We start from the raw sequence: 25,017 nt of genomic DNA on the forward strand, positions 1-25,017 counted from the left end.
GAGGAAGTCTTCCCCAGCATGGCTCCAAGAAGGATTCCAGCCCTCAGATCCAAAGAAAATGGATCTGGTGCTACAACACAGAGAAGAGACCGGTCCCCGATGACTGTGCAATACACTTTACTGAGAGAGAAGGAACAAATACACAACCTCAGGAGTCTGATCTGAACTGAGGAGAAGTAACATCAACAGAGGAAAGTGTAGGGGTGACATCAGGTTCTTCTCCTCCATAAGATGCTATACTATTCCATAAGATAGTGGATAGAACATCACAAATACTGAACATTCCTTCAGTGTCCATAGAAAAAGCAGTGTGCCCAATATTAGTCATTCTTGGGACATCCAGGAGGCTTCTTTCTTACTGTACAGCCACACTGAAATAAAAATCCCGCAGCACTGAGTCTCCGAGCCTGAGTCAATTGGCTCGGGCTCACAGGGGTTGGGCTGTGGGGCTAAAAATAGAGGTGTAGATGTTCAGGCTCGGGATGGATTCTGGGCTCTGAGACTCACCCCCCTCACAGTGTTTCAGAATCCGGGCTCCAGCCCAGTCTGAATGTCTACACAGCAATTTTTAGCCCTGCAGCCTGAGCCCTGAAAGCCCAAGTCTGCGCACCTGGGCCTGCCACGGCTGTGCTGAAGGCATTTTATTGCAGTGTAGATGTAACCTTATAATCTTGCTGGACTTTTGCAACCAGCAAAATCATTGTGGTTGGCACCATCTGAAGTGGTGGAGATGGATCTGGGTGATGATATCATCTCTATCTATTGGTGCCAACCCTCAGATATGAGGTGGGTGGATCCTTCCTCTTAGGCTGGGAGGTTGGCTCCTCGCATTTAGCTTTTGGATCCAGTAACTTAGATTCCAAAGCAACTGGACCCAAGATATGACTCTTGCCAGGGAATCCTTTCCAATCTCGTTTCTTAGATAAGCCAATCCACAAGAAAAAAAAAGTTCTTGGATCAGACCTGACAGCCATGTATTTGAAGGAAAACGAATTAGCTGAATTTTTATGCTTGCTATGAATTGTTCACCTAACTACAGCTAACAACATGGCAGCACAAACAGGCCCAGTGGCCAACTAGTGCTATCCTCAAATGCTGAATTCATGGCTGTCAGGTTTCACACTTCTAAGCTCTTTCTACTGATTTCAAAAGTAAATATATAATTAGCCATGCATGCTACTTGTAATGCAAATGTTTCAAGCACTTCTTTCAGAAATATGCACAACAAAAATGAGAGCTTTGTGGGCACTGACAATATCAAATCCTTGGAAAGGGTATAAAGGCCATTTTTTGTTCTCAGTAAAACATAGCTCTTCTGAAGATGCCTTAAATACATGGAGGGAAACATCTGGAATAATCAAAATGATGGTCTAAACCTAGTATCAGAGGGGTAGCCGTGTTAGTCTGTATCCACAAAAACAATGAGGAGTCTGGTGGCACCTTAAAGAGTAACAGATTTATTTGGGCATAAGCTTTCGTGGGTAAAAAACTCACTTCTTCAGATGCATGGAGTCACCAAGATATCTTAACAGTCTTCACACCTGAGAGCTCTGAAAATATTACACATTTTCAGGACTGTAAACATTCCAAAAAAAAGATGTGTGATCTAGCTGCTATAACGCTGTCTTAATTATATACAGTGCTTAGCACTGGCTTTACAGCATATGAGTCATGGTATAAGCTTGTACTCTGCTGCTCGGCTAAACCCCACAGTAATTAGAAATCTCTGCAGTGAATACTCAGAAAACCACACCTTGCTATACTCCCAGTTCATGTCTGTTGGATTCATTAGGGGACAGTGGGTTGAAGGGTGCTACAACAGGATGAAGGGAATTGTGTTGGAAAATAAGAGCTCAGAATTAGTAAGAACATATAGTAGAAATGTCTTGAAATCTTGTGCTTTTATAGTCGCATTCATTTAAATTTACTTAGACGCTGGAAATAAATAGCTGTTTTCTTGTTGTTGTTTTTTTAAGAGAGTTTACTTCTAAATATAAAGGGGTGGTTTCCTATAAAGCTTAAATCTTCCACTGTTTGTTAAGGCTTTTAGACACTTATGAACAGGCAATTGAAAGAACTGTGCAATCGTCTCCACATCACAGAATCTTGTTCTTAAAAAAACCCTCACTTGTGAGCAAACATTTTTTAATTGTATGGAGCGTTTTAGCGGTGGATTCCCAGACAACGTGGCACAGGCTGCTTGCCATCTCTTCATCTTCAGGGCCTTGTCTCCTCCTTATGTCACACTGTATGTTGAGCTCAGTGAAATTAAGGGATGATAATAAGCACCAGATGCCTGATTTCCCCCATGCCCCAAAGGATACTAGTCATTCTCACTGAATACAATGGAGATGACTTGTGTTCTGTGTGGGGGGAGAACAAGGCCCCAGGTAGGCAACACTGCAAATAATTCTATTTTTTCCATTGTGAGTAGTCCAGATATGCTCTGGAAATCCAGCGCTTTCCAAAGAGTCTATTTTAAGAAGTACAATTGATCCCCAACTACATGTGCCTCAACTGATCGTATATATCGGAAAGACTGCACACGTGCCTTGTTTATAAATGCCTAGGAAACGAGCTCATTCCCAAATGTATGTATGGGGAATAACTATTATTAAAGAAGAACAGGAGGACTTGTGGCACCTTAGAGACTAACAAATTTATTAGAGCATAAGCTTTCGTGGACTACAGCCCACTTCTTCGCATCCGAAGAAGTGGGCTGTAGTCCACGAAAGCTTATGCTCTAATAAATTTGTTAGTCTCTAAGGTGCCACAAGTCCTCCTGTTCTTCTTTTTGCGGATACAGACTAACACGGCTGCTACTCTGAAACCTTTTATTATTAAAGGGCTTTCTGTGGCAGATGGACTGGGGGAAGCAGGAAGGTTTCTAGTTATGGAGGGGGGCTGAGAGAATTAATTCCCACCACACCTGCCCCTCTCCAATCTGGAACTCCTTCCCTCTATGCATCCTTCTAACATAACTCCCCTGTGCCCACCAGGCAAATTCCTAATAATCTTGTTGGCCAGCAAAAAGCAAGATGGGATTAGACTGGGAGCTGAAAGTAGGGATGAGGAACAAGCAGCATGGAGATTTCTTTGGAGAGGGAGGTATAGGTGGGAGGGGTGCTAGCAGAGGAAAGGGCGCTCATGCAAACACAAATGGCAGCTCTTCTTCTGGTACTTAATGGGGACAGGATAGTAGATTCATGCTAGATGCCTCATTTGGGGACAGATTCCTGCAGTCTAGAGAAATGAGCTCACAGCTGGGAGTCAGGAAATGTGGATTCTATGCACATCTTCCAGTAACTTGTATAACCTTGGATGAATCAATTAATCTCTCAATGCCTCCATTCCTTTACCTGTCCAAAGTGAATTAATAATGCTTTGCAACTTTTGTAAACAGCACTGAGATCTCTGAACAAAAAGCATTATTGGGCAGATTTTGAAAGGTATGTTGGTGCCTAAGGATGCAGATAGGAGCCTAGTTGGATTTTTAAAAGTGCGTAGGCACATAACTCTCATTGGTGGGCACTAGGCACTTTTGAAAATCCTGCTAGTCACTCATCTGTATCTTTAAGCACCTAATACCTTTGAAAATCTGGTCCTATGTAAATGAAAAGTATAATATGCATTAAAGGTTTCTAACTACGGTAAACATCCATATAACAAAGGTCTTACTACAGTGTTTCAGAAAGGCTCTTGATTAATTGAAAGAAATACAAATCATTTATGATATAATAATGTATTGTTAATTTCAATGAGCATGTTAGCAGACAAGAAAGACACTATTAATTCTGAAGATATGTATTTCATTGGAGAGTTATTACCTGCATGTGTCATTTAAACAGAAATTTTTTTGATGAGTTAACACTTCTGTAATCAAATATCAGTGCACTGTTATACTACAGTATGTTTTTAATTAGCAGTTGGTATTTATTTAAAATACAATAACTGTCTTATTAAATCAAAATGAAATGCAGATGAGGGAATTTTAATGTAAAGTATCATCCAGAGAACACTATGAGTAATGATGCTTGAATTCTACTGTTGCGAAACAGCATCTATCCAGACTAAAAGCAAACAAAACCAAACTCTTTGCTCACAGAATCATATCTTTTAGTTTTTACCAAGAACAAATGAAATAAGGGACCAAGCCCTAGCTACATTAAAGATCAAATTCAGTCTGTGAACCTCCATGACAGCTGTGCTTCTCTGGGTTAATGCAGATCACAAAGCCCCTCGACTAAGTGCATGAGAGCTGAGGACAAAGCATTCTCTGTTGAGGGGATCTGGTTATGGAAGAAACTCCCAGAGGAAATCAGGTGAATGCAGAGTCTAACCATCTTTAGGAAACATTGCAAAACCTTCCTCTTTGAGAAAGCCTTTCACCATCAGGATGACACCCACACAGAGCCATAACTTGCTATATTTGCGCCCGAGGCAAGAATATAAAATTGCGCCCCCCCCTCCTCTGGCTTTGCCACCACCCCCCTTGGCTCCTCCGGCCACGCCCCCCCTTGGCTCCTCCAGGCATGCAGCAACCATGCTGCGACCCCCCCATGCTCCTCCGGCCACGCCCCTCCCCAACTCCTCCCGACACGTCTCGGCCATGCTGCGCCCTCCCCCCGCTCCTCCAGCCACGCTGTGCCCCCTCCCCCCGCTCCTCCGGCCGCACCGCACCCCCTTGGCTCCTCCAGCCATGCTGCAGCCATGCTGCGCCCCCCCTCGCTGCTCCAGCCGCGCCGCCCCCCCCTTGGCTACTCCGGGCGCGCCACGGCCATGCTGCACCCTCCCCCCCCCACGCTCCTCCGGTTGTGCCCCCCTTTGGCTCCTCCGGCCACGCTGCGGCCATGCCACGCTGCCCCCCCCCTTGGCTTCTCCGGCCGTGCCGCCCCCCCCCTTGGATCCTCCGGCCATGCTGCGGCCATGCTGCGCCCCCCCCTCCTCCAGCCGCTCTGCCCCCCACTTGGCTTCTCCGGCTGCGCTGCGGCCATGCTGCACCCCCCCCTCGCTGCTGCAGCCGCACCGCCCCCCCTCTTGGCTCCTCCAGCCACACTGCGGCCATTCCACGCTGCCCCCCGTTGGCTCCTCCAGCCGTGCCCCCTTTTGGCTCCTCCAGCCACACTGCGGCCATGCTGCGCCCTCCCCATCACTGTTCCGGTTGCGCCGCCCCCACTCCTCCAGCCGTACCGCCCCCTTTGCGCCTCGCTCCTCCGGCTGTGCCGTACTGCCCCCCGCTCTGGCCGCACCACCACCCCCTCGTACCTACCTCCTTCGGCTGCACTGCGGCAGTGCCGCGGCAGCGCCACCTCCCCCCCCTTGCTTTTTTTTTTGCTTGGGGCGGCGGCAAAAATGTTAGAGCCAGCCCTGCGCTCCCCGCCCCAGCTCACCTCTGCTCCGCCTCCGCCTCCCTGGCCCTGAGCGTGCCGCCAGTTGCTTCTCTGTGCTCCCAGGCTTCCCGCGCAAACAGCTGATTTGCAGGAAGCGGGGGGCGGAGAAGCAGAGCGGGGTGAAGCGTTCAGGGGAGGAGGCGGAGCAGAGGTGAGCCCTTGCTCCCCTCCCCTTTGTGCGCCCGAGGCAAGTGCCTCACTCGCCTCGCCCTTGTTACGGCACTGCACCCACAATACTGTTATCCCTTTCTACCCAAAAGCCCTCAACTGAGCCCTCACCCAAAAGAGAAGAAAGTAAATTAATCAGATCTAAAATATAAAAAACCCAAACACCCTATCCCAACCAAGTGTTGACCCCCAAAAGGGAGCAGTGCCAGAGACTCCATGAAGTCCACTAGGGATACTGCTATTGATTTTACACTAAAGGAGCACAGAAACTGTGGTGTTGGATGGCAGAATAGAACCCTAAGATAAATAAGACAGAATAAAAGATTCCCCCACAAAAGTTGTCGTACATATCTGAGTGCAGCATTAGCGCTACTAAATGCTTTATCGCCAACTTAAAAAGTAGGGTTCACAAAAGAGCCATCTCAGTGATTAGACAGGGCAGCAAAGAGCTAAAAGTCAGTTATGGGCCCCCCGCAAAATTGAAGAGATTTTATGAAAAATATATGTGTGGCAGAAGCGAGGGCATATGACCCACCGTTGTTAAACATGGGTGATAAACTCTGAGTTCTAGCAGCACGGTGAAGTTGACTGAAAGAAGCTGGTGGCTGCTGTTAGATCTTGGTTAACAACGGGTTCGCAGATACATTTTGTGAACAAACACCAGAGAGCGGGAGAAAGAGAGAGAGGCTAAATTCTGCTCTCTGCTATCCTGTTTTGAAAGCAGAGGAAGTGGGGGTCTGTCCACTACAAATCTCCACTCTCTTTTCCTCCCTTCCCCAGGAGTGTTGGGAGGTGAGGGTCCTCAGCAGCTCGTAGAATTGGGCCCATGAACAGGAGCATGGTGTACCCTATCTGCTGCTTATTCATTAGCCAGCCCTCTCGTCTATCACTCTCATCAGCCCTATGGAGAGGATCCAGGGAAGAGAGGATTCTCAGCACCAATGTGGGTCACACTTTAGAGGCACAGCAAGGTCTGCTCCATAACACTCCCTTCTGAGATCCCACTCGGGCATTGTGTCTCCGCCAGCTTCCTGCACCAGCCACAGTTGGCTTTGGTCTCTTACTATTATTATTTATTTATTTGTGCCACAGTAATGCCCAGATATGCAAACCAAGACTGCGGCCCGGCTCTGCTAGGTGCAGCACAACCAGATAGTAAGGGATAGTCCATGTACCAAAGGATTTACAATCTGAGTAGAAAAGGCAGACAATAGGAGGGAGAGAGGAAGTATAATTATCTCCATTTTACAGATGTGCAACTGTGGCTCAGAGAGAGAGTTTAAGTGACCTGCCCAAGGTGGAAATGAGCCCTAATCTGTTGAATCCCAGTCCAGTACTTCAATCACAAAGCCATCCTTTCTCTCATTGTGTGCCCCTTCTTTGAAGAAATGAACTAAGACACTACAAGCCATTTCTAGGAAGTTGCCACTGCTGTTATCTCAACATCTGAATCCTAGATTTACGTATCTGAAAGAAAAATACAATCAACCCATTAGCCTTCCAGATTAGGATAGTAAAACCAAAATGGTCATGGACATTGAGTTAAATCTGGGGAAAGAAATTGAAGGAAAATGTCATATAGGATAGCAACCCCCAAAAGCATGTAAATAACTGCACTGCAATGTTCTATATAATAGGACATGCCTGGTCCCAGTTTTGGAGGAAAGGTGTGCCAAACAATGTACTGTTTCTGGAGGTTTGAAGGTTTCTCTGGCATATCAAAGCAAATCTTTTTGAAAGACCTCATATACAGCTTGTTTTATTTTCACTATATTTAGAGCAAAAGATGTACTTTCAGTCCAGATGAGTTGTATTTCAGATGAAGGAAAACAATATAGCAACTAAGGCCCTAAAGTTATGAGTTCTTACTATTTAAGAATTGCCCTGGCACTAAGGCCTTTTAGAAAAGATAGAACATTGGGCTAAGAGAATAAAAACCCAAGATCAAACAGCAAATTTCTTCAATAGTCGGAGGGAACTCAGAGTGGCTGCAGACTCTCGCAAGAGTGTACCACCGGTGCAGATAAAGAGACTTCTCCCTATTGCCTGTCTGTGAATTAATTAATTAAACATTAAATGAATATGGAATATAAATATTATATGATGTGCCAGATACAGCATTAATATAGGGAACTTGCTGGAATCTAACATTATTCTTAAAATGGGCATAAAATGGAAGTCAACTGGACAATCCTGTTAAGAAAGAAAGGGCTTGTGTTCATATTGATTTCTTTTAGTTTAAGTGATAAAGTGAAGAAGGCTAATGTTTGCAATCAAGCATGCTTATGCTATCAAGTTAGTGAAATACACCTGTGCTGAAAGAGGCAGTAAACGGAACTGAAACCAAATAGTGTGTGTATAAGGACACTTGATCACAGAATGGAATAATCAGAAATGTTACTGTTTGATTAATAATGCCCAGACTGAGCTCAGCCATATATACCAAAGTCCACCATTGTTGTTAAAATGTGGAGAACAGAAATGGAAAATGTATACAGCTGTTCCGGTGTACTGGAGAACAACAGCTCTTTAAGTGACTTTGCGTTGTATAATGGACTGTTAAAACAAGTTTAAGGAGCATCAGAGACTATGGAGGGACTTTGTATATATTACATGAACTTTCAACTGGACATTTCAGCAGCTAGCAGAGTGTTGATGAAGAATCTGCAACTTGTGCATGCATAACTGCAAAGCTGGCCCAGGGATGCACCACAAAAGGGCCACGGAAAGCGGTTTGCAGAGGTAAGTTGCTGACTGGATCAAACCAGCAAGCGTTCAAGGTATGTCCCAAGATTGTTGCATCAATAGATTTGGCCTACTTTGTCTTACACAAGCTGGTGAGACAAGATGTGCTCCCAAAAGCCAAAGACACCTGGAAGGGAGAATACTGAGGTCCTCGGCCTGCCACCCAGGAGTCCTCCTGGTGACATCAAGTGCCTATCTCAGAGACACACCTTTAACTGTCTCTTCCTATTTTCCAACAATACAGGGTGCCCACTAGCACACCAAGAAAAGAGTATAGTTGTGTCCATCCTTCGCTCCCCCTGTGTTTGCAGCATCAACTCCTGTTGTGAACAATAACAAAGCTGTAAGCTGACAGCTGAGCAAAGATCTGGTGATAAGTAACACACAGACTTTTTCTTGGGTGATGACTCAAATCAGTCAATTGACCATTTTCTGAAACTGGGTATCTAATTAATAAGGAAGTGTACATGCTTTTGCATGTGTGTTAAAGATTGTCACAGAGTTATAGTGTGTGTCAGTGTTTTGTAACAGGTTCCAATCAAGATTGTTGTAAGATAACTTTGAAACTGAACTTGGATTGTGGGACACTGTACATGTGTCTACCATAATTAATGGTTTCATACAGCCTTTCAGCTTCTAGGTGCATACCAACATAAAACAGATCAAGTGTACAAGCCTCTTGAACTGCACTCAGTCTATACAGTCTGTCATAAATGTAGGAGTTTAGGTAGTTAGGAGCATTAATCAGATCCTGGGGCTAATATCATTCATCAGGAAATAGGTAACAAGGGTTGACTACTAAAGGTCCATTGGGAAGGAGACCTTGGTGAATTGTAAGTAATTGATCAAATTATCTTGTGATTTAGCTTTGGATTGTTTTTTCTTTGCAGCTTGGATAACCAACTGGCACATGTGAGGCCATATTCCGAGGGACTCAGTCAAAAATTTTAAACAAAGTCACCTTCCCAAGACCCGAGATCGAGTATAAGTGTTGTTTTCTATTGTGGTTGTATGATTAGATTCCAAAAACCTGAATGGTTATATCAACCAACTTTCTAGCTGGTTCAATACCATTTTTGCCTTCTTATAGCCTATACTACTAGTTGCTGTTGTTAAGGTTAGTTAATAAAACTTGATATAACTAAATTAAACTCTCAATTCCTTTTCTTTAGTTAAGCAATTGAAATTAAAAGAACCCTAAGAAAGATGATACAGATAATCAGTTAAATAGTCGCTTAACTAAGGTTTGTTTTATACCCTTTCTTTCTTACAGCAAGAAAGAGAAAAATCACAGATAGAGCACAGCATGTTACTCTGTAAGAGCCATCTTGAATTGCTGCACAGCCACCCTCCCGCTCCCACACACAGACAACAACCTGGGCAACTCCTTACTTTTAAAGGTATAGCACACAAGACCAGAACCACTCTACATTCACCTAACCATCTACACTAATCATCTTTTTCTTTCTCCAGCAGCACATGTGGACCTTTAAAAAAAGCTAGATTGCTTCCTGAGTTAATGCAAAAATGTCCATGGAGCAAATATCTAAGTGGAAATTTATTCCTCAGTGAAGAGGGAGCAGCATGATCAAATGCTCTTTCAGTTTTTCCACTCACCCACACACCCTTATAGCAACATTGCAGGACTACAGCTGTGACACATGTCAAAATCCAGGAGGCCAGGATAAATGCAGTAACAGTTCCAGGATGCTGTGGGAGTCATTACTATCAGCTGCTATTGTTTTTCTCTGGAAACTATAGTTCACGAGCCAGTACAAAACCATATGCCATGTGGCATAAGTCAGGAAAATAACATGCCACCACTGCAATAATGTATGGACACTGGCAGATGACAGACACTGAGGTCAAAAAAATAAAGAGGGGCTAGTCCATGAAAGTTCTTTGAAAAGATTTCATAGCGTTTTTTAAATGAATCAAAAAAATGTTACGGGTAACCAATGTAACAACTTTAGAACAAGGGTAATTGAAATTATAGCAGCAACATGAGAGACTCAGATGCAGTGATGGAACTTTATACCTTATGGTCTTTACACTCACAGTGTCTGCAGTTGCTACCCTGGTTTTCTCCCTGGCATGACCCACAGAAAGAGCAGTGGCCCCAAACCCTACATTTTACAACGAGTGACACTGCAAGATTTGGTGATGACTGTAGCACAGTTTATGTTGACCCTGGGCTATTAAATCCCACTGTCCTAGGTACTGTACCCAGTCAGTTACTAGATATCCCAAACTAGGAAGGGATACAGCTGGTATTGCTTTGATCGTCTAGCTCAGTGGTTCTCAAACTAGGGCCACCACTTGTTCAGGGAAAGCTCCTGGCGGGCCGGGCCGGTTTGTTTACCTGCTGCGTCCGCAGGTTCGGCTGATAGCGGCTCCCTCTAGCTGCGGTTTGCTGCTCCAGGCCAATGGGGGCTGCAGGAAGGGCGGCCAGCACATCCCTCGGCCCGCGCCACTTCCTGCAGCCCCCACTGGCCTGGGACGGCAATCCGCGGCCAGTGGGAGCCGTGATCGGCTGAACCTGCGGACGCGGCAGGTAAACAAACCAGCCCGGCCCACCAGGGGCTTTCCCTGAACAAGCAGCGGCCCTAGTTTGAGAACCACTGTTATAGCTCATTCACATTGCATAGTTCCTTTAAAAACTGTGATCATGGAGCAACCTAGAAATAATTCTAGCTATAATTTTTTGTTGTTTTGCTAAGCCATGAATAAAGATGGTAACCCAATGTACTGAGAAATAATCCACGATTTCCTACCAATGCCAATGAATTATACTAACCTGTATAACTAAAGAAATGTGCACCTCCTAATACCAAGTGCTATCAAACAGGAATTTGAATTGTATATGCTTTGCACCTGCAGGCCTATCCATCTATTTAGGGCTTTGAAACGGCTGTACTTTTGTGCTTTACCTGCAACATTGTGAGGGCTTAGAGCAGTTTGTTTTCACTAAGTTGCTTCCTGGACTGTTCTTTTCCCCTAGTTACTTGCAAATGAGTCACTTATCTTCTTTGGAAAAACAAATCATTCTGGGCAGGGAAGGCAACATGCATTCAAGACAAAGATTTCTCTTTGACCCACTTTCAGAGTTCTTCATTCTGGACTTTCATATTTAATAGCCCAGTTAAAACACACACACGCATGCAAACCTCTCTTTGATTACATGTGGACGATAGCTTTTCCTCATATTTTGATAACCTAATAAACATCTCCATGATGGCAAAGTTTCAACGTATATTTTAGGAGGTTTTTTTATGCATTGAAAAAAAAGGGGGGGATTCTTTGCTGCTGTTTAGATTCCTCCCTTTGTGCTATCATTTCTATTAACTGGATCTGGGGTGTGTAATTTTTGAAGCTATGGTATTAAAACATTAGTAAATAAGCATTTTTGCAATGAATAAAAAATGACTAGAAATACATATTCAATTTTAAAAAGTACGGTACATTTAAAAACATGTGGATAATCTTGTATCATAAAGAGGGGTTCTTCTGGCCCTCCTTATTAATTCAAAACTCTCATTGATGTAATGGGAGTTTTGCCTGAGCAAAAAATGCATGATCAGATCCTCAGCCAGGCTGGATTAAATTTTCAGAGTGGTGCATGCATTGTTAGGATGGATGTGCAACGTCGTGCTAACATTAATGGGAGTTGCAGGCATAGTTCCCCAGGCATGTTGCTAAAAATGTCCTTCTGTAAGTGCTACAACCCTTTTTTTAGCTTAAAAAGGGTACTGGCTGTCCTGCAGAAGGGGAGCATCACGCTTGGTTGAGGTTGCAGAGCGAGTGCTCCTCTCTCTCCAGGAAGAGCAGCAAATGTCAGCTCCCCACCTTCATTTACACTTTGATCAATAAAGTTGCTGGCAGTGAAAACTGTCATGCATGGTAAGAAAAGAAACGGTTTCCCTCTAATGAAAAAGGCATAGGGCAAAATCCTCCTATATTTAATGTGGATAGGAGATACAGTCTAGCATGGCACTCTTACATTCTCACATTAAATGATAGTCATGGTGCTGACAGTATTTTTAAGGTTGCAAAGCAACTTTCATTGCATCAGATACCCTGACTGACATTACGTCATCTCATGTAATTACTTGAGGAGTAAGGTACTACTCAACATCAGTAAATATATCTGAATCTGGCCCATTGCAAAACCTTCTTTTCACTCACTCGTAACTGTCTGAAAACTACTCCATTTGCATGACACTTCACTTCAGCCCAAAGATCAATCATTCTGAAAAGTTTGCTAAAATTCTGCTTTCCCTTTGGCATTTCCAGAGGATGTTTTTCACTAGTTATAATATTTTTCATATTTTTTGAGGGAGGAGTTGTTTGTTTTGCATTCAGACAAATAAACAGGGGCTTGTTTTGAAGCCTTTAAAACATGCCCTCACTGTGAGCGTGCTTGGCAAGTTTGAAGGAACTTAGTTCAGACACTTGTGCTCCTAATGCTTTAACAAGAAGATCCCAGAAAACGTTTTCCCCACAATATAATAAACTCCATTCCTCATGGGGCTCCATGCCTGCAGAGAGGAGTGGTGTGGGACTAGATAATTGACTCATTTGTTTCCCTGTTTAAATAAAATGCCCTCTCAGAACCATAACTAGGAAGGGAGGTAACACCACAATTATACATTAAGTGCACTTGTTGGATATCTTTATACTATGTTCCTGAAATATATGCTAAATCTATTGATACTATAGTACAGTCTGTGTGTGTCTATGTGCATGCATGCCCAGTGTCTCCCTGAAGAGGAACCAGGTTTCTGCTCTTCTGAATTTTTAATTTTTTTAATATATAAGATTCCTGACCCCTGCTGCAATCTTATGCATTCCACAGACAAGCAATTTGCTCCTTAGTATTTTTACAAGCCCTACGGATAAGTAATCTCTGGTAGAGATAATTAAGCAGTCTAGCAACAGTGCAAATCCATCAGAAACAGGGAAATAACCTCAAGTTTTCCTTTGCTGTGCTAGTGGAATTTTAACAAGGGCTTCTCATGGCCTCCTACTCATCTCTTCCAGTGCATCACTGGCCATATTAGAAAACCGCCTGGGTCCTGATTCAAAGCTCATTAGAGTCAATGGAAGTCTTTTCATTGACATCAATGGGCACTGTATCAGATTCATACTATCCCTATGCATGGTATCCCACCTATGGCTAGAATGTGGTAGATGTATGTGTCTGTGCAAGCAGAGCAAAAGGGACCTCCCCCCAGTACCCAACACTTGGCTGAGCACAACCACATCTAAGTGAAAGGACCACATGAGGCTAGTGGTACTAGCAACCCAAAAGGGCATAAAGAAAGTGGGGCCGTAGCTGAAGCCCGTGGGCATTGACCAGCATGATGTGCCTTCTTAAAGAGTGACTTTAAAGTGCATGCCAAATGCCTCCTAAAACCCCTACTGGATTGATGCAGAGCTCCATACTGACCCCAGCACTGGGCCGTTTCTACAGTAGACATACCTCAACACAGTGGTGGGCAACCAGCGGGCCAATAGGGTGATCTGATTGCGGGACGCGAAACATTTTGCTGACGTTGATCGTCCCCAGGCACAGCCCCTTGCAGCTCCCAGTGGCCATGGTTCGCCGTTCCTGGCCAATGGGAGCTGCAGGGAGCGGCGGGCCGCAGGGACGTGTGGGCTGCAGGTTGCCTACCACTACCTTAACACAAGAGAGCTGGTAGTGCTTTGACAACTGAAATGGGGAGAGGAAGCAGAGGAGAAATGGAAGAGATGGTGGGTTTACAATAGGATCTGGGTTAGGGAGGTTGAAGAGAGTGGAAAGAGGGTGCTGGATAGGTTGAAAAGGTTTGGAAGTTCTGGAGAGCCATCTGGATTTATAGATACGTACTTGATTACTTGAAGCAAATCTCCAAACTTTTGGGGTGGGGTTTATTCAGAGCTAGGGCCCTACCAAATTCAGGGCCATGAAAAACATGTCACGGACCATGAAATCTGGTCTTCCCCCGCAAAATCTGGTCTTTTGTGTGCTTTTACCCTATACTACACAGATTTCATTGGGGAGACCAGCATTTCTCAAAACCCTAGTTCCTAGCTGAAATTATAGAACAGTTCTTTTAATCTACTCTCAGTTTTTCCTCTCTTCTAGTCCTTTCCACTGTATCATCGTATTTCCATTGATCCTTCATGCACAAAAAGCACCAAATTCTGCTCTTTCACCTGTGTTAATCCAGAGGATCACCATTAAAGTCAATGGAGCTACTCCAGATTTACACCAGTGTAACTGCCAGCAAAATTTGGCCAATTGATTCGAGAAAAGATTTGCTTAGTAGAAGGGACATACTGTACCTCTTTGCAGACTTTTATTTTAATCTTGCTTGAGTATGGGTGAGAGAGAGAATTTCGATTCCTAAGCACCTCACTCATATGCCTACCTTGCAATGATTGAAGTCAGATAGATGACAGCAGAAGACTCTGCTCTGCACACTGAGTAAAAAATGACTGAGGGTTTAGTGGGATTTTAAAAGGATGCAGATGGATGCTTGAATAAAAATACAGAAAAAGTTCCTGTGTATGAAAGAACAACCACATCATTGGCACATGACAACATTGATCTAACACAGACAGAGAGTTAAATTATGCCTCATCCTGGATGGGAGTAATAGATACTGGAGAGCGTAGAGGGAACCCTTTTCCTTGTCCGTTCCCTCTCTTGCCCTGGGCACCTATGCAGGAGAGAGTCACCATTTGGCTTCCAGTGCACAAGAGAGGAAAAGGACTAGCACTGTATCCTATGCTCAATGACCCCTGCAAAAGGAGTGCTTTGGGGCAGGATGTAGGCCGGGCCAGGGATATACCCCCACATGTGGCAGGATGATTTTTTAAAAGTGTGCAAAGGCCACTTCTTACTTTGCTCTGTCCCCAGCTCCCAGAAAGAGCTGCACTTAATACAAGCATAATGCCTTCCGGCACTGCTTCCTTAGCTAATTCACCTCCGTCCCCTCCAAAGCATGGCACAGTCTCACTGGAAGCAAAATTTGGCCCTGAAGATGTACACTGATGACATTACATTAATATACAGTTCTCATATTCTTCTATAAAACCCCAGGCATTATCATTAAACACTGTTATGCTGTGCTGAGTAATTCTTAATTCAGTTTTTTAGATAAGACATAAGACCAAGGTCCTGACCATCCACCGTCACCGTCATTAAACATATTATGGCACTTTTTGCACGTGCTTACCCTCATTCCTGGCCAAATTCCAATCAGAGTAATTACATTCTTCCGAGCATAGTGTTGCTTTGTGCTGTAAAACAACTGCCATATCCCAACTTGAAGCAGCTGCATTGCCATGTCAGGTGAAGCAATCCTTGGGCATAATCTGAAAAGCATTCGCTTTTAGACTCTTGTGGATGAAAGGTGCCATATAACTGTAAGACCAAAAATAATAACAACAGATATAACTTACGAGGTTGGGAATTGCAATCACTTGTGTGAATTTGCTGTACAACGCCAAAAGATCTGAAGCACATCTACTGTTATTGTGAGGGGGATATAGGCACAGATTCTGATTTCACATACAGTGGAGAAATTCCACTGCATGTTGAAGAATTGAACAGAGTTCAGAAAACTATTCAAGGGCTGGAGAAAATGCCTTACCCTGGGAGACATAAAGAGCTCAATCAAAGAGAAGATTTAGGGCTTGGCTATGCTTGCAAGTTAGAGAGCATTAAGTCAGCCCCAGGCGCCCTAACTCCTGAGGTGTCCACACTGGCAAGGCATGTAGAGCGCCCAGACTCCACAGCTGGAGGGCCCCTGGTAATCCACCTCCATGAGAAGCATAACTCTTGCTGCGCCCCGGCTGGAGCACCGCGGCGCCAGTGTGGACGCCTTGGTCTGTTAATGCGCTCTGATCGGCCTCCAGAAGTGTCCCACAATGCTTATTCTAGCCACTCTGGTCATCACTTTGAACTCTACTGCCCTGCCCTCAGGTGACCAACCATCAGAACCACCCTTTAAATTCTCTGGGAATTTTGAAATTCGCCTTCCTGTTTGCTCTGCAAGGCATCTTTCCAGGTGACCATGCCTCCACTCACCAGGCAATCTCCAGCATGGAGCAACGGCGAGGTGCTGGACCTCATCAGTGTTTGGGGGGGAGGAAGCTGTCCAGTCATAACTGCGCTCCAGCCATAGGAATTACGATACCTTCGGGCAGATATCAAGGGACATGATGGAAAGGGGCCATGATCGGGACGCACTGCAGTGCAGGGTTAAAGTGAGGGAGCTGCAGAATGCCTACCACAAAGCATGGAAGGCAAACCGCCGCTCCGGTGCTGCCCCCACCACCAGCCATTTCTACAAAGAGCTGGACGCGATACTTGGGGAGACCCCACCTCCACTCCAAAGAGCACCATGGACACTTCAGAGGCCGTAGCAGCCCAGAGTTCAACAAGGTTGATGCATGCAGCCAGGAGCTGTTCTCAAGCCAGGAGGAAGGTAGCCAGTTGCAGCGGATGGTGCTTGGGAAAGAACAAACACCAGAGGAGGTGTCCGGTAAGTGGCTTTTATTTTGGGAAGGAAGTTGTTCGGTGCGGACTCTTGGAGCGAGAAGGGCTAGGGCTGCGTACATGCCTAGATGCGGAATAGGGCATTGATGTGCTCTCTCACATCGCGGAAATCAGCCTCAGTGATCTCTTCAAAGGTCTCATGCAGAAAATGGGCAATCCGCTTGCACAGGTTCCTTGGTGGAGCTACTGTGCTCCTTGTCCCAGTAAGGCTAACATGTCTACACCACTGTGCCATGACAGGCGGGGGGACCATTGCTGCACACAGGCAAGCTGCATAAGGGCCAGGGTGGAAGCCGCATTGTAGTGAAGACCCTCCCTTGCTTCCCAGGTCACCCTCAGCAGCGAGATATCTTCCAGGACAAACTCATCCTGTGGAAAATGTGGGGACAGTGTTCAGTATAAGGGCCCCCTGCAGCTGTTGGCTCTCCCCAAGGCACAGAAACCCAGAGGACAGTATGGCCGTGAAACAATCAGTCCCCTTGCCCCTGTGCTTACTCACTATTTTGGGGCTCCTGTGGGTTATGTGTGCTCGCTTTGGGGTGGGCAATTTCTGCTATTGTGTACACTGTAATTGTCTTAAAGTACGGCCGAATCATTGCTCTGTCTGGTGTGAACAACGCTGCCTCTGTTAAGTGCTGCATTTTGGCTTTACAGATGCAACCTTGAGATCCCAGCCATCCTTGTTATCAACGGCTGAAAGACTCCAAAGAATCAGGAAGCGTCCGCGAAGAAGCAAAGAGGACCTGCTGCATGAAGTCATGCAGTAGTCCCATAATGAAAATCAAAAAGTGCAGGAGTGGTGGGAAACTGAAAGGAGGCTCCACCAGCAGAATGCGGATCGCTGGCACCAAATCACGGAGTGGCTGCTAAGTATCATGGAGCACCAAGCAGACTCGATACCGGCGCTCGTAGCAATACAGATGGAGCACATCCGCGCCTGCCCCCCCTTGCAGCCCTTGTCCCAAAACTCTTTCTCTTGTGCCCCAGGTCCCCGCCAACCTACTTTCCCCAACATCTGGGTTCTTATCGCCACCAGCTGCCTCCAACACCTATAGCTTCACCACCCAGCCCTACAAACTACGACCCTTACCCACTGCACTCAACCCCCATCACCATGCATTTTAGCCAGCCTGAAGTGCAGCACTCATTGCAAGGCACTCCAGACAGGAAGGCTGAATATGATAACAGGACATATGCAAATCTGTGATTGTCCCGTTCCCCACCCCCTTCCCGCCTCCCACACTGCACAGATGTGTCATGCCCTTTCTGTTTCCCAATCAGTTGTGCTTCTTTTCAATAAATGAATTTTTTGGCATTGAAAACATTCTTTATTGCATTAAGTAAAAGATACCGTAGACCAGGAAAGCAACAGGCACTGCAAGTCAGCGCATCATACGTAGCAAACACAGATGCCTACTAGCATTGGAACCACTGCACTTCACTCCCATGCAGGGCACCAAACATTACTGGTGGCTTTCAGCATCGAATTGCTCCCTCCAGGCATCTCTAATCCTTACAGCCCCGTGCTGGGCCCCTCTAATAGCCCTGCTCTCTGGCTGTTCAAATTCAGCCTCCAGGTGTTGAACCTTTGAGATCCAGGCCTGAGTGAAGCTTTCATCCTTCCCTTCACAAATGTTATGGAGGGTACAGCACGCAGATATAACCGTGCAGATGTTGTCATCGTCCAGGTCCAGCTTCCCATACAGACAGCGCCAGCGGCCTTTTAAATGGCCAAAAGCACACTCAACAGTCATTCTGCACCAACTCAGCCTGTTGATGAACAGCTCCTTGCTGCTGTCAAGGCTCCCTGTGTAGGGTTTCATGAGCCAGGGCATTAAATGGTAAGTGGAGTCTCCACGAATCACAATGGGCATTTCGACTTCCCCTACGGTGATCTTCTGGTCTGGGAAGAGTGTCCCAGCTTGCAGCTTCCTGAACAGGCCTGTGTTCTGAAAGATGCATGTGCCATGCACCTTTCCGGACCAGCCTGCATTAATGTCCATGAAACGCCCACGGTGATTCACAAGCACCTGGAGAACCATAGAGAAATACCCCTTCCAATTTATGTACTCAGAGGCTACGTGGGCTAGTGCCAGAATTGGAATATGTGTCCCATCTATCGCGCCTCCGCAGTTAGGGAAACCCATTTGTGCAAAGCCAGCCAGAATGTCACACACGTTGCCCAGAGTTACGGTTCTTCTGAGTGGGATGCAATTAATGGCCCTGCAAACTTGCATCAACATGATTTCAACGGTTGACTTTCCCACTCCAAACTGGTTAGCGACCGATCAGTAGCTGTCTGGAGTTGCCAGCTTCCAGATTGCAATAGCCACCTGCTTCTCCACCGGCAGGGCAGGTCTCAATCTCGTGTCCTTGTACTGCAGGGTGGGGGTGAGCTCATCACACAGTGGCTTTCCTCATCTGAAAGTTCTGCAGCCACTGCTTGTCATCCCAGACTTGCATGACGATGTGATCCCACCACTCAGTGCTTGTTTCCCGAGCCCAAAAGCAGCGTTCCACTGTGGTGAGCATGTCCGTGAATGCCACAAGCAATCTCGTGTTATATGCATTACGCAAGTCGACATCATCGTCGGACTCCTCACTGTCAGTTTGTAGCTTAAGGAGTAACTCGACTGCAATTCGTGACATGCTGGCGAGACCCATCAGCACATTCTTCACAAGTTCAGGATCCATTCCCGCAGACCGAAAGGGAAGACAGAGCGCACAGTACAAAAAACGTTGAAAGATGGTGCCAAATGTGGACGGAAGCACAGGGATTGCTGGCATGCGAACCGATGCATCACGGGGCATTGGGACAGGACCCAGAATGCCCTGCAGCCCCCCACCTCCTTCCCACAAGCCACAGCATCAGAATGGGAAGAGGTGCTCTGTGGGATAGCTGCCCATAATGCACTGCTCCCAATGCTGTTGCAAGTGCTGCAAATGTGGCCACGCCACTGCGCTTGCAGCTGACAGTGTGAACACATGGCAGCGCTTTCCCTGCTGCAGTCTCCAAGGACTGGTTTAACTCACAGCGCTCTACATCTGCAAGTGTAGCCATGCCCTTAGAGGTGACTCGTTTACAGTGTCTAAGCACCTTCATGTGGAGAAAACACCAGCTACTAAAAGGCTCTTTAATCTAATGGAGAAAGGCACAATAGGAATTAATGCATGGAAGTTAAAACCAGATAGATTTAATTAGAAATAAGGCACAAATTCTTTACAGTGAGGGTTATTAACCATTGGCACAAACTACCAAGAGAAGTGGTAGATTTACCATCTCTTGATGTCTTCAAAGCTTGCCTGGATGCCTTTTGGGAAGATACGCTTTAGTCAAACAGGTTATTTGGCTCAATGCAAAGGGGGTAACTAGGTGATACTCTATGGCTTGTGATGCACAGGAAGTCAGACTAGATGATCTAATGGTCCCTTCTAGCCTTAAAATGTATGAATCGATGAAGACTCTGGTCCATATAAAGTAAATAAGACATTCCAATCCTGCTTATACTAGAAGGACGGCACTAACAGTTATGGGTATATAGATAGTAACCCTCAGTAACAGCAGTTGTAATTCTGGGGACAATGGGTGACAGCGAGTATCAGAGTCTAGGTCAACTGACTCGGGTTCGCACTACGGGACTAAAAATAGCACTGTAGACATTAGGGCTTGGCTGTAGAGACCAGGTTTCAGAGCCCCGGCTCCATCCCGAACATCTACACTACTATTTTTAGCTTCATAGCCTGCACCCCATGAGCCTGTCGGTTGACCCAGGCTCTGAGATTCACTGCCACAGGGTTGGATTTATTTTGAAGTGTAAATGTACCCTCAGAAGTTGCAGATATGTTGTAAATGGACATAATGCATTCCCTTTGGAATACCTGAGGCAGGTTATTTTTTGACACAGTCTTTACTTTCCAAGATTTCGTTTGGTGACTGGCTGCTTGATCGTAACCCTCCACCAAAAAGAAAAAGTAAACTAACTGCTGTTTGCTTGGACATGGAAGAGTGTCTGGTTTGGTGCAGCAGCAATAAAACCTAACTATTGCTAATAGCATCCTCCAAAGCTGTCAGGAACAGTATTATATATGTATTTTTAAGCTTTATGCAGACAGCAGGATCAATATGAGCTAAATTTGCATTTCATAGCTGGAACCAAAACCACTTCATACCAATATAATAAAAAAAACATCAAAAGGACAATGAGACCCTCTGGCACATGTGTATGTTTTCTAAAACTGCACATAATGAGGGTTTCAGAGATGCACAACTCAACCTCCCACCTCATAGTTTTATTAGCCATTATCCTGCGTGAATCTGGAGCGACTGCACAGAATGCAGTAAAAAGCACTCATTTTTCACGTTTCTTCACATAACTGCCAAATTTATTACTGTAGTAAAAAAAGGACATTCTTTGAAATCCTCAGGGTGTCCTGGTTATAATGGTGCCAAATATGTTTCTCTTTTCATTAGCATTCAGGTCTCCACAGGGCCCACGCCAGCATCATCTACTTTTTCACTGTGCGTTTTGCAGATCATGCTGTAGCCGCACCCATTCTCATTTTATTCCAAACAACTGCTAACCAACTAGACATTCTGGGATGCTTTTTGCCAAAATGCAGTGAGGATTCTTGGGATGCACAATTCAGCCTCCCTCCTCAAATATTTAGTTTTGGGATGATGCTGAATAATTACTAATTACTGTGGTTGGCAAGAGCGTGGTAAAGCTTGGTGAGTTTGAATTTGCTGGAAGATTCTGGGAACAGGGTTCTCTTAGCATCAGACAAGCCATATGGACACTTACTGAGAGAGCTGACATTGCACTTGGACGTTGACATGACTATGCACTTTGGATGTTTAACCAAGGGCTCTGTGTGTACCTGTGGTGATGTGGAAGAACTATGGTCATGGTCAGTCATGTTCACCAAACAAATTACGCAGAAAATACACGGATGGTGAACCTGAAACTGACTGACCTGGGTCAACTGACCCTGTAAAACCGCCCAACCACAAGAGCTGACCTAAGAAGCAATTGATTGATGAGAGAATGATTGACGAGAAAGTAAATGTCAGCCGGCCTTCAGTCAGTCCATGTTGTCCCTTCCAAAATATTAATTAGAAAAAATACAGGTTATGTAATGCCAACGTAGCATATTTCAGAGACATGTGCCTCCTTCGAGAAAAGGATATAAGTATTGGGAAATATCATACGCTCAGCTCTCACCCCAATTAACATCTGAAGAGGCCTGTCATGCTGTAAGATGAAGGACCCAGGGTAGCCAACACCCTGCTACGATGGACTTTCAGGGACTTTAGAGCCAGAGGGTTTCAAGGTAGCCAATACCCTGCTCTGGGGATAATTAACAGACTAAGCGCTTGATAGGAGAAGAGACAGAGGCCTTCATTTACCTGCTTTGTTTGCCAATCAGGATACTGTGTAGGGCCTACACAGTTACAGAGGGATTATGCTTGGGGAATTGAGGCTTATTAGGAAGTAGCATTGTATAACCGTTTTCTGCCGGTCTGTGATTCTTTCAAATAAATAGCTTTGCATTGAAGACAAATTGAGTCCGGGTTTTTACTGGCACTAATACTGCAATCTCTGCCCAGCTGTGGGCCAATAAAGGTCCCAGCCCTTCATTTAGTTATCTGCAACTATCCTGCCTCAATCTGGCATTATCTCCTGCAACTCCATGAAAGTCTGTTTTTTTTTGAAAGGCTAGACACATTTGTTCATTGTTTGAATTCCAAAAGGATCAAACAAATATAGGATAAACACAGGAATCCTTGTCTTCTTCAGCAGGCTTTGCATATCTTCTACAACTGAAAAATGTAAATACAGTGATAATGCAAAGCAATCTACACTGCTTCTCTCATAGGCAATGGCAGAGCAATACACTTTACTTGGCCATTTATGGTGCCATATGAGCAACCTCTCTTTACGATCAGATGGCTCCTGAATGTTCAGATCTCCTTCATTTGCCACAGCTTTTTAGAGCAACAGAATTACAGACTCACATTGAGAAAGTTTGCAGCACATAAGCCTTGCATAGTTGATACCTCCACATAGATTGCACACATTTTTCCTTAACATTCCTTCAGGTTGGGTGTATGAGAGTAGAATATTTCAAAGCACTAATTATGCGATGCACTATGCTAAAGCACTATGCAAAGAGCTGTCTGTAAAGGACACCGGGGGCCCAGATCCTAAGTTGGTGTGAATCAGCATAGCTTCATCAACTTAAAATATGTACTGACAGGGAACTAAAAATGGTGCTCTTGCTGGCAGGACTGGAGTATTCATGCAGTGTTGGGACCCTGGAAGCATAGGGTCCTATATGCCCACATAATTTAAATAGACCTAAGGCATCACTGGCCCCTGAGAGGCACTTCTTAAGATCTTTAACTCTATACATACGTAGACAGGGCCAGATCCTAAACTGGTGAAAATAAGAACAGTGAGATGGAATTACACCACTTTACACCAGATGAAGATCTGGCCCACAGCAAACAACAGTAACTTTCTTGGAACAGAGACTGTGGGCTAGAACCTCAGCTAATGTGAACTGCATAGCTCCATTACTTCAATGCAGCTGTGCCAATTTACAGCAACTGAGCCTCTGACCCTATATAGTTGCAGGAAGGAATATTTATCTGGATTTCTGATTCATGGAGTGGGAGAAGGTCATGAAAGGCTGTGGAATCTCAGAAATACATCAGACAGGGGACTGAAACTGACTGAGGGGGTTCCCAGGCAGACAAGAGGCAACTAGACAGTCTGGTAGTACCCTGAGGTACTGGGTCAAATCATGCGTCTGCCCAGGAGAAGTCTCTTCTTCCCTCTCTGTTTCAGCCCCTAATAACAATATGGGATCATACAAGCATGGATCTCTTGCTTCTCCAGAGAATAATCAACCCTTCACTCTTTGCTTCAAGGACCCAGACCCCGCGGTCTCCTATATCTACTCTTCTCCCACTCCTCTATGAGGTCACAGAATGACTTGGGCAGAGGATTGGATTTGCCCTTGTATGATCTCTGTATTGCCCAGCATACCCTGATTTGCAGATCCTCTCCATAGAAAGGAGGCTCCTTCTACCCCAGGTTCCCTAGCTACTTTCACAGGGTCCCTTATACCAACAGCAGCAGCAGCATGAGCAGCAGCATTAACAGTATTCACAGATTGCTCCTTTTTGTGTTTATCATCCCAACCTAATCCTGATGGTTTAGTTTATGGAGATTTAACCCTTCAGAAGGAGAGAGACTCTGAAGTAACTGAGCCCACTTCAAGTTCATATGTCCTCCTACTTCTATTTTCACTTCAAGTGTTGTCTAAGTGTTTATTCCTCATGTCACCAGAGGTCTGCCAAGCCTAAGTGTCCTTACTGCAACATTGTAGTTGTATTCCAAGATTTATGGGCTTGCCATTAGCTCCTTGCAGTTTCATGCTTTTTCCCTGTAGACAATTAGGGTTGCCCTAGAGGTCAGCACCCCCACACTGAACATTTCTTTTAAATGCTCTTGATAATAAAGCTTCTTTTCAGACTTACTGTTTCAGTGTGGAGATTAAACTAGTTCTCCAGGCTGTACATGAGCCTCCATTTGACCTGAGGGAAACAGTTCCTTTGAAACGACTAATTCAAAAGGTACTTTTTTTGTTTCCTTTGTGCCATTATTTCTGCCCACTGAATTTCAGAGCTTGCTGCTTTATCCCCTAAGCCTTCATACATAGGTGCTGGAACTAGGGGTGCTGCTGCACCCCCTGGCTTGAAGTGGTTCCCATCATATACAGGGTTTACAGCTTGGTTAAATGGCTCTCAGCACCCCCATTGTACAAATTGTTCCAGCACCCCTGCTTTCATACCTTGTTTTCCTCAAGGACATGCCTAATTTGTGAACTTGCCTTCCTTTATTCACAATGTCCTTCCAGTTTCCTCCCGAATCAGGGATCTGTACTGCTCTCATTGAGATCTTCTTCCTGAGAAGTAAACCTTCAGTTTGGAAAGTAAGCCTTGTTTGTTTTCAGAGCAGCCTTTCTGAGAATTTTTCCAAACAATATAGTGTGACTATTAAAAAATCTCTAGGTAGGCATACAACACAGACTGAAGTCTAGATTCATCGTCAGCCCTAGCACAGAAAGAACTCCCAACCTCCAACGGGCTTCCACCAA

The 25,017-nt window shown here is 45.1% G+C and overlaps 1 protein-coding gene across 2 annotated transcripts in view; it reads right to left on the minus strand.

The window, feature by feature from the left end:
- Positions 1–25,017, minus strand: part of F13A1 (coagulation factor XIII A chain) — a 300,639-nt gene that overhangs the window by 113,455 nt on the left and 162,167 nt on the right. Inside the window, exon 1 of one of the 2 annotated variants that reach the window (XM_065584921.1) lies at positions 15,527–15,654. The exons of the other annotated variant lie outside the window; for it this stretch is intronic. Within the exon in view, the coding sequence (XP_065440993.1) occupies positions 15,527–15,608 (82 nt within the window). The 5' untranslated portion in view covers positions 15,609–15,654. Of the gene's footprint in view, positions 1–15,526; positions 15,655–25,017 lie in introns of those variants that run through there. 2 annotated transcript variants of the gene reach the window in all.

Source organism: Chrysemys picta, chromosome 2, assembly GCF_011386835.1.
Source record: "Chrysemys picta bellii isolate R12L10 chromosome 2, ASM1138683v2, whole genome shotgun sequence".
NCBI classification, from domain to species: Eukaryota; Metazoa; Chordata; order Testudines; family Emydidae; genus Chrysemys; species Chrysemys picta.